The 10,632-nt window shown below is 48.7% G+C and overlaps 1 protein-coding gene across 1 annotated transcript in view; it reads right to left on the bottom strand.

Annotated features, from left to right (window-relative positions):
• RAB40C (RAB40C, member RAS oncogene family) overlaps positions 1 to 10,632 on the bottom strand; it is a 25,801-nt gene that overhangs the window by 6,519 nt on the left and 8,650 nt on the right. The window contains exons 3-4 of the mRNA XM_009891544.1: positions 7,505 to 7,587; positions 5,251 to 5,311 (exon numbers count right to left, since the gene is read on the bottom strand). Of these exons, the coding sequence (XP_009889846.1) occupies positions 5,251 to 5,311; positions 7,505 to 7,587 (144 nt within the window). The remainder of the gene's footprint in view (positions 1 to 5,250; positions 5,312 to 7,504; positions 7,588 to 10,632) is intronic.

Genomic DNA, 10,632 nt, shown 5'->3' on the forward strand with positions numbered 1-10,632 from the left:
CTTACACAAGGGTCTGTCCACATAACCAAGGGGGAATAAAAAAAAAATAAATAGGGAGCATCATCCCTGCCTGCCTGCTGCAGGTTTAGCCCAGGCTTCTCAGCAACAAGCTTTTAAAGGTGAGAGAGAAGCAGCACGCTCACCCATCGGTCCAAAAAGGCTTCTCAGATGCTTTACGAGCTGCATCTCCAGCCCCTCACACAAGCACGCAAGAACACAGCCGGGGGGAAGCAAGCGCTCGCACGGCTGCCAAAGGCTCAGCTCAGTGCAGGCAGACGACAGGGTGGCCAGGAAAGCGCCACTCACTGGTATCCTCCACCGATGGAAAAACAGCTGTTGCAGAAGCAGCCTAGAAGACCCCCCAGACTGGATTTCTCTGGCCCACAGACTGAAGTAAACCATAAACAAAAGACCCAGCGCTGACGGCAACCAGAACACTTTGTCTCCCCCGCCTGCTCTTTCGGAGCTACGTTTGGTCACAGCTTTCCAGCTGGCGCCTGGGACCTTGGCTCATGGGCAATTACATCCCGCTGCCAAACCATTTCCCAACAGCATAACACAATGGGGGGGGGGATTTATTTATCACTGAGCTTTTGACAAACATTTTGGCAGGCAGGGCAGACTCCTCCAGCAGCTGGACAAGCCCATCAAAATGGCCCGAGGCAGGTAAAGTACTTGCAGCAACAAAGCGAGTAAGAGTGGAGCCTACATCTCTGAGGCTGCTGAGCTGCCAAAAAAAAGCCACCACCTCTCTGCATACTAAGAAGCCCTGAACAGGATAAACAGCAGCTACTCAAACCACCTGCCTAAGCGGAACTCAACAATATTCATTATTCTGCTAGGGCTGCAGCATTGCTGTAAGACAGGAGCGTTTCTGAATGGTGATTACGGCTTCCTGTAGATGGTCTGAAACTATTCACGAAGGACCTTCTGTATCACTCTGTCTGGGAAGCGTCGGCAAGCCACGTTTCCAGAAACAGTTGAAATCGCTGGCATGTGAGGACGTGAAGAATGATACCGGCATTGCTTCTCCCCTGGTAGATCAGAAAGCAGCCCCACAACCCTCTCTCTCCCCTCTGTGACGACTCTCAGAATAGCTTACATTTCCTCACAGCAGCCACAAGAGCCGCAGCTGCACGCAAGAGTCGAGATCAGAGTGCCAGCTCTGCTGGCGGTGCGACTGAGACCTCATAGCCAAGCAGAAAAAGCCAAAGAGCAGAAGTTCAAGAGCAAAACGTAAGATTTCCGAAGCACCTTTAAGCACCACTAAATGCCTTTCATCTCACACTACACAGTGACAATTAATATAAAAAATCTTTCTGCAACACAGCAAGCTCCAGACTCCCCGAGGTTGTTCTGCAGGTCACGACGCTGCTGGGTTTCCATCTCTACCCTCCCCTGGCCCTGCAGTCACCATGACGTGGCCTGCACACTCTCCCTGTTCCACCAGTGCCCAGAGGCCAGTGCTCTGCTCTCCCGGACACAATTACTCCTCTTTTGTCCCAAAGCGAGACCTGCGGGCCCAGCAGACCCTAAAAGGGAAGGGATGGTGAAGGCAGCTGTGATAAGAAAGCGGACATTCAAACCCCAGGGAAGCAAGAAGAGAAAAGGAGGGGGGTCCCAGGCACACCAGTACGCCACAAGCCTCCACCTTGAGCCAAAGAGCTCATCGCCTCCCTAAGGAGGATCAGATCAGCTGGGCAAATGTGTGTTCCTCACAGCAAATCCCGAGGCAAACATGGCTGGTCCACCTTGGCTGAAAGAAGGGACTGGTCCTCATTTGAAGCCAGTTCGTCAAGGGCAGCAAAGCTATTTCACTTTAGATGTTTTGAAGAAGAAGAAGTTCCTTCTGAACACGAAAGCCACGTGGCTTTGTACCCAAGCAACTGGTGTGGAGTCTAAACCGGAGAAGGCACGGAGGTGCTCAAGAAGAGTCCATTCACTGGGGAGGGACTGGCCTGCAGCCCAGGGTGAGCAAAGCACGAGGCTGTGCTCTGGGGGAAAGGAAAACTCCCGAGAAGGTCTGCTCCCCATTCAGAGACTGTTTTTCCACTTTGTGACCTCTCCGGGGTTTACTTCCGAAGATTCAGTTCTTATCACAACACCTGAGAAGCAAGAAGGTGTGTGGCAAAGTCAGGTGTACCTGAAGGCACTTTTCATGCCAAGTATTCTCCTAAGCACTGGCCGGTCGGCCCGACTCACCCTGTTCCCAGTCACCCCCGTAAGGGCTGCCGGGTCGCTGAGGCCAGCCCCCGGCTCTCACAGCCAACCTGTCAAAGTCCTCTTTGGAAACTCATTCAAGCTCCTCTTGTGCTCCTTACGGGAAGCTCAGTTCAGAGTCTCAGTTCTCTACTCGCCTTTCGCTAATTTTCAGCGTGAAGCTGCTCGTGGGCAGTTTACACCAAACCGTTCTTGTACAAATATCACACCCGACTTTAAACAGAGCTTTTCCCACCCTGGCGTCTCTCTTCTCTGCTGTGTTTATTCTTCCTGAGCTTTTGGCTTGTTAGGTTAAAAAAGCTGCTTCTCTTGCCTCCGACTGGAAGCATCAGGCTTCCTACAGCAGAAGTCTAAGTCTGATGATGCTAATAGAGCAGAGAGGAAAGCAGACAGCTGAAGCAAAGAAGTCAGTACAGCAGGCAGCATTAAATACACCTTGAACAAATAAAGAGAACTTGGGAGCAATTTATCTCTATTCCCCCGAGACCCCACTGGGTTAAGCTGCCTTTATGCTAACGCTGTGCCAGAAGAAGTTAGCTTCTCCATACTGACAGTAACTGGAGGTGCTGAAGTCCATTCTTGCAGCCGGACAGACATTTGTTATTCAAAACAAACTGTCCTCTTGCTTTGGTTAACATTAAGAGTTTAACTTAAAATACTTTCCTCCTCCATTGAAAGATGCGGTGAGTTATTTAGGAGGGACAACATCTGCGTTCCTGCTAACACAGGAATATTGCCGTATTGCCACACGGGAGCCGATCACCTGATGCTGAAACCAATCTAAGTTTTACTCCAAGCCACCTGGAGAAGACTACAAGGACTCTAGGCATTAGTCTTCAAGAGGCACGCGCTGTCCACCCTGCTCATCTCATGAGCACTTCAGAGGGCAGCAGAGATACCCCAGGTGGGAACTACCCCTCCTCCTACTGGGCAGGTTTGCTTTTTAGGACTGTTTTGTTGTTTTTAAGGGCAAGGGTTGAGTGTTTAGGCAGATCAGGATTAAGGCATCACAGCAGTACTTTGGAAAAGGCGTTTGTGGCACAAGCAGAACGCAGGCCTCGAGGAAAAGGCAGAAGCCACACCTTGCTGCGTACCCCAGCATTCAGCTATAAAGCAATTGCATTAAAGGTCCCTCTGCCTGGCTGGTGAGGTTTATGGTGAGCGTCTCCCGGACAGACTTCTTCCTGGGAGGGGTAAGCAGATAAGATGGGTAAGGCAAACCTTGCAGATGTTCAGCTGAGAGTTCCTAAAGCAATACCGGTAAGTACAGCAGAAGGGCAAGACGTTGCCTCCAATGCAAAGAAGGTCAAGAAGTTCATTTTGGGAAAGGAAGATGAAAGCAATCTTCAATTTCAAACTTAAGGTCAGTCAGATGCACGACACCTTATGACATCCAGTGTCAAACATAGCGTCTAGGAAGGAGAACAGGCTGCAGGAACCCAAAGGAGGCACTGTGCAAGTGCCCAACAGCTCCACTGCAGTTTCTAAACAGATGTGGACCTGTTTCTCCATCCAGTTCAAGTATTCTCATCGCTGCTCATGTATGTATGGTGGCAGCAGCTACGGGTTCAGGCAGCAGCTACGGGTTCAGGCATGCGGGTGCAGGCTCTGCTGGGTGCAGCCTTGTGGAGACACAGCACGTGCTCCGAGGAGCTCACAGTCTTCGCGAAGGGGAGAAAGTCTTTTGTACAGCAGTTTGGAAAAGCGGGTCATGCTGCAGACAGGGGTAAAAACTCTCAAATGCTATTTCTGAAACGTAGTACGGGCAGAGGGAAGCTTAAAGATAAACTCACACCTGGGACGGTGCATGTGAAGGAGAGATCCCGTACTCTCCCCCTGCGGAAGGCACGCTCCAACGCTCCTTGCCTTGCACTTCTGCAATCATCAGGAAATTGGCCTCTGCTTCAAAGGAGCTGCCTCAAAGCGTCCACAACCCCAGAGATGTGCACAAACAAGAATTAACGAGACACCAGAGGACATATCAACAGCACATCCCAGGTGAAGCGCTCTCACCTCTACAGCACAAGTGAATTTGAAGGAAGTCTTCGGGAAAGAGGGCATGGTGGATTTTGCCAGTTAGCAAAGCAAAAGTCTACAGCTACGTGGAGCAAAAAGCCAAGAGCAATAGTGGCAAGAACTTGAATAAAAGTGGCAAAGTTTCCCAAAGGCTGGGAAGCTGCCAGGACGCTGGCACAGTCAGGAGCTTGATATATAGCTTCCGACTCTTAGTGTCTAAGTGAGGAGGGATTTTCTCCAAAGCTTTCCCGATTTGGAAACAAAAGGAAAAATACAGTATTTCATTTAGCTTAGGGAGACTTTATCCTGGAAGGACCGTGTCACATTATAAAACGGATGACAACAAAACTATAAGAAAGCTCTATTAACTAAGAGCAGTTTTTCAGAGGACCACAAGATTGTTCTGCTGTTCAAAATCCAGATGCTATTCCAGATGAGGACCCAAACTCAAAATGTAAACGTTCTGCCTCACGTTTTAAGGAACGCACTTTACCATCCACTTGAGCTGCTCTAGTTTCAAGTCTGCAACAAACATGACAGTAGGAACTACCCTGTTTTTGGAACTGACTTGAAGGCACTACGGACTGAAGAACTCCGTTGGGAAAGCCAGTGTGATATTTAAACAAATTTGACAAACCTCACAAAGTACGAGCTCCCACATTAAAGCTAAGGCAGGTCTAGAGCTAGAATTGCCTTGTCGCCTATAACCCCATCTTCTCAGCCCTTCTCTAGGAACTAAAACCAAATATAGTCTGTAACAGACCTTTTCTGTAGGAGTCTAGGGAAGTCTGTCATTCACTCCCCTCTGTCCCACCACTTCATAAAAACAGAATACCAGGCAGCAAGACGGCATGCAGTGCCTCTTGGTATTCACACAGATCCCATCCTTTCGATGCTTGATGCGTTCCTCTTCAGAGTTTTTTACTATGGCATGAAGGATTTTTACGGCATGAAGGATTTTTACATCCTGAAGGAAAAGCAAACACGCCCCAAAGGACTGAGAGCAGCACTTACCTGGGCTCCTCTAGAGTAGGATCTGAAAATGGTGCAAAATCTTCCCTGCCCTGAGGTGTCCCTGCAACAGAGAAAAGTAAAGTTACAGCTACAAAATTTGGAGAACGAAATCCCCTACTGCACAACTCCCATTGGACTTAAAAAACTATGAAGTCCGTGTTGATCCTGTCAGATCTTTAGGACGTGGCTGGTACCCAAACTGCCCTGCACAGTGTTTATGAGAAGAATCGGTGAGTGCATCTCCACCTTTGGCTACAGTCAGACACACTCCAGAGGTCCTCGCTGTCAGCGTGCTTCCCACGGAGAAGCTACAAACCAAAACAACTCGCCTTCAGCTCTACCTTATGATGTACAAGGATTGAAGTCATTTTACTGCCTCGAGCAAAGGATTTTCTCTCTAGTTCCCTACAGTCCACAGGAGTTCAAAGTCAGAGTGAGACTGCAGACCTCTCCTAGCCACGGAGGAGATGACCTATCATAAAATGAACATAACCCCTCGAGACAGGAGGAATTGTATTGCGCTGTCTAGTTTTGCTTGGTTTTCCAAACATGTTTTAACCAAAAATGAAAGGAAGTATCTTTATGCCCAGATCTCTGACAGACCTGGTTGACCATACCCTACAGAGAGCTCAGGAACAGGACCAGGGAACAGCGTTTCTACCCCGCTGCGACAATAAAGCGCTATTCAGCCACCATCATTTGTCTCGACTGCAACTTTTGACATGGCGTAAATAAGTCTGACTACCATACCAGCACCTCTCAGTGCCCACAGGAACACCTAGGACTGGTTAAATTGGTGTGCTGGGCTTATACTGAAATGTGTCAGGGTAATCAGAGACATGTTATGATGTTTGTCACGTTTATTAACTGGGCCAGGATAAAAGACACATTAATGACCACTGAGAAGCCTGACGAAACCCTCAGCCACAGATTTGCACCAGCTACAGCAACGTCAAGTTTAGGACAGTCATTCTTTAAGATCTAAAGCTTTCAAGGATCATATTATTGGTCCTGGACAGCAATTTAACAGCCTGTGCCTAAGTCTCATTTTCCCCCGGCAATCAAATACTGGGTTGCATGAGGAAAGTAATGGTAATAGATTACACTAAGGCATCATCAACTGATGCTACCAGCTTCCAGGTTCTCTGCTGGTTCTCCAGTTCAAGAATTACAGTAGAAAAAGAGGAGGGTTTCAAGAGGGAAGCAATAAGTAACTACACACTTGGGGTTGAACTGTTAAAACAGACGTCTTACAAGAGAGGCAGAAGAACATAAGCAGCACATATAAACATTCAAGCTGGAAGAGATAAATTAGCTGCTTCTGTTCTTTTGTAAGAAAAATGAGGACATTCAGCTTCAGAGAGCAGGGGTATAATTAAACCACGAAACTATACACTGCCAGAGTCAGTGACTGAGGCCGAGAACATGGCGTTCGTTCCCTTTTAACGATCCACACAGAATACTAATGTTCCTGTTACTCAATACAAGCGTTGGTAAAGGGGCTATTTAACTTCACGTTTCAGGGCCTGTGTCATTCCCTGCTAGATGTGGGTGCAGCCCAGAACAGGGACAGGCTACCTATCCTTCCTCTTTCATCTACAGGATGGCTGTGTCAGCTTCTCAGCAGGTTAAACCTCAGAGAAAACTGGACCAAAGGACTTCAGGTCTCCCACCCATGCTGACAGATAAGGCTGGGGTCACCCCTCCCATGCAGCCTTCTCCATCCCAGTGTCAGGTCACTCCAGTAAGCCCTCCCCTGCAGGGGTTTACCATCCTCTGACGCTGACTATGAGGTCTATCCACTGCTCTTGTTTTACTTTTCTACTCAAGTCATTGAGAAATACCCAGGCTTCTGTAGGCACCAAGGGCTTCACCCATTTTTTTCTCCTCCTTTCCCATCCTCCTGTCTATATTTCTCATCCTAGGATTTCAGGAAAATCCAGTATTGCTTCCAAAATAGAATTGCTCCCTCAGTGATCGAGAGCTGTGCGGGAACACGGTCAGGTGTGATGGAGAAAGACTGAAGTTGGACTATTCCAGCAAAGAACAGCATGCTGGTTGTGCTACTCGATTAACAGAAAGGGGTCTGGTTTGCTAGCATAGCTCCCTGGGAAGAACAGCAAGCAAGCCTCACCGCGCGCCCGGGGATGCTCCGCACTCTTTGCGGCTCGGTACGGCATCCTGCTCGCAGCACCACGGCCCCTGCTCATCACCGCTCCTGCGCTGCCAGCCAAAGCGGCTCAGAAACACTCACCAGAGTTCCAGCTTGACCCTTCTGCCGTCCAACAAGATAGTAGTGGTTTTGTAGTCGATTCCTGAAAGGAAAGCAATAAAAAGCTGAGCAAACACTGAGCGGGTCTTCAGAGACAGACAAACCTGCTCTGCCCACCCAGGTCTATCATTTCATGTTTACAGAAAGTGATGTTTTTCTCCCCTTCGCTGTGTTGAGTGTTTGTAGAGGGCTACAGAGACTTGACAGAAATAGAGCTCTGCTTCAAGGCAAAGCCTACTCTCGTGCAGCTCTATCCCTCCTCCCTAAAAATATAACTAACCCCTAGGTTGCTGCTTCTCCATTGTTGGATAAAACCTGTTAGGACTCGAGCTGTAGGAGATTCAGTGGTTTGCAGCGTTATCCCAAGTGACAGCATTAAATTACAGACTTTTGAGGGGTGAGCCAGAGATGAACAATTTAGAAACGTCTCTGCTAAGTCAGCCTGCAGACACACCATCCCTCAAACATCACTGCCTGAAAAAGCCAAAGGATATTTTGGGAGGTGGGGGATATTGCAAGTGTGTCCAGAGAATGCAGTTTCTTCTTCTGAGCAGCTCTCACGTGTGTATCATACAGGGCTGGATAAGGCAGAAAGCACTCCCCTTTCTACCAACAGCGGAGAGTGCAGCACGGACAACTGGTTTTTGTAGAGCCATAGTACCGGAGCAGCAGCAGATCCTCAAAACCACGACACCGCGCTGGGCTGACAAGCAACTCGTTGCAGGAGGGGTGCTCAACATCTTCGGATACACAAGGAGCTTGTTAAAAACTGGGAGCCCGCCTCACATTCAGACTGCAGAATAGTTTAAAAAAGGGGCGACGCCACTTGCAAGCGACACGTCCAAACCGAGCGGAACACGGCGCCCCCCATGGCCACAGGCACAGTAGGGAAGAGGCAGGATCTCACCTTCCACCTCCTTCCCCAAAGCCTGGGCTCGGGAATGGCCAAGGGGCACCAGGTGCCCAGGAAAAGCAGTTTCTCCGCAAGCTCCAGTTAATAAGCTTCAAGCCTATGGAAGTTGCTTAAACAAAGCACTGTGCGCCATTAGTGCACACCCACTAAAGCATAAACTAATTTACAAGCGTCTTTAATAAAGCAGAGTCGCTTCACTCCGATTAGATCAACTTTATTTTTTTCCTCTCGCCAATAGATATCAAACTCTGAATCTATATTAAAAACCCACTGTTGCGTTACGACCTGTATTTCCTTTTTCCTGCAAGGAGAATACTGCCCCGATAACCAAACAGACAAGTTTGTCAATAAGGCAAATGGATTTTTCTGAGTCATCAGCAGGAGCTCCCTGTTAGTGAAAAACAAATTAGATTTCAGCCTTCACAGGGTGCTATAAAAAGCAATAAAGATAATTATCTTAAATTCCAACTATTTCCAGTGCTTTATCACAGAAAATAGACAGTTTACATTTTATCTTCCTCCAGAGACAAGTAAATGATCTGTATTTATTTTCAGGCAGATATAAATCTCCTTTGTCCCCAGGGAAGGCGAGCAGTAGCGGGAGCAAGCCTGCTCTGCAACCAGGAGCGAGCATCCAGACATCTCCCCCTCAGTTTCTGAACCAGGATCATCCCTGGCACAGGCTGACGGGCCAGGCCGTTAGGGAAGGGGCTAATTAAGCCCACTGCCCCGTTTCAGATGCAAAATCCCTAGAGACTCTGCTCCACCGCAGAACTGCCCCATTTCTCATTAGGCACACGAGCTCCCTGCAAGCAGTAAGTCCTCCACAGCCTCCGCGCCGGCAGCTCCGGCACACGGATGGAGTAGTTGCGTGAAAGCACTGAGGAGGGGGAATAGAGACAGTTTTCAGGGCACAAAGGCCACGCACTTCCAAAAACGCCACCGGTGAGGTGAAACGAATCGCTTTTAAAAAATGAGAGAGGTTCGGCTTGACTGGAAAGAGAAGAAAACTCATTCACGGAGACACCAAAAGCACAAACGCAGAAATGCCTTCGTGAGGCTGCACGCTCACAAACTGCCCGGCTGACATCCCCAACACGGGGAACGTGGGTTCCCCGTCACAAACATACACGACTTGGTCACCAGAGCAATGTTTTAAATACCCATTCCCTCCATGCCCATCTGAAACTACACCACATGCTTTAAACCAGAGCAACGCCGGTGTTTGGGTAGAACAATACGGCCATGACCAAAGTGGGCAACCAGCAGAAAACAGCGCTGGAAAACTTCCTGAGCTCCTGCCGCAACTGCTCCTCGCTCCAAAGATGCTCAGGGAATAAACGTAGGCAAAGCAGATGTTCTTCACATCCTTCACAGCGATGTCTGAGGCTGGAAGAGAAGGTATGCTAGGTGGAAGGAGGGGAGTCCAAGGTGCGTGGCTGTACTCGCTCCCGCAGATATCCCTTCCCAGGGGACAGGCAGAGACGGCAGCTCAGCGCTCGTGCGGGAAATTAAGAGATCTCACCACAATGGAGCGGTTCTGGCAGAGTCTCCAGGCACCTGCTGCCCACCATGCCTGACACCAAACGCCGAACACAAAAGCACAGAGAAAGGAAAGTACCAAATCTATCTCTTCACGTTTCCAGACTGGATTTGCTGCCCGGGCTCCGGGCGGTCCATGACTTTGCGCAGAACTTCTCTCCTTGGCATCAGAGCGCTGGAGGTGAAGGGCAAAGGCCTCACTGAGGTTTACACCACTGTGGCACTGCCACGAAACTGCCCTGAGGGATCCACACACACTCGAGTTAAAAGCAGAGCCGTTTTGACTTTTTATTCTAGGCTACGCTCAGCATTTAAGCAGTGTCTGGTAATAAGAGTTGGAGGAAAGTGATGCACTTTTTAACTTGCATACACCCAAATTAGGACTAGGGGCTAAATTTACAAAAGGTTTTTGAGCCATAACTCTACCTACAAGCTGACTGACAAGGACAAAAAAACTGCACAACTGCAACATTTTGGGAGAAAATTTCAGTTACCCTCTTCCATAAACACTCAGTGCATGAGGACAGCTCAAACGGACTCCCTTTACAGCTTGCACAAAAGACCTTTTTTTTTTTTTTTTTCTTTAAAAGCCTGAGTAGGGAAGGGCATTAACATGGCATCTCCCTGCATCCCTCATTTATTTTAGTTGTCGTTG

Source organism: Charadrius vociferus, unplaced genomic scaffold, assembly GCF_000708025.1.
Source record: "Charadrius vociferus isolate BGI_N301 unplaced genomic scaffold, ASM70802v2 scaffold619, whole genome shotgun sequence".
Lineage (NCBI taxonomy): Eukaryota > Metazoa > Chordata > Aves > Charadriiformes > Charadriidae > Charadrius > Charadrius vociferus.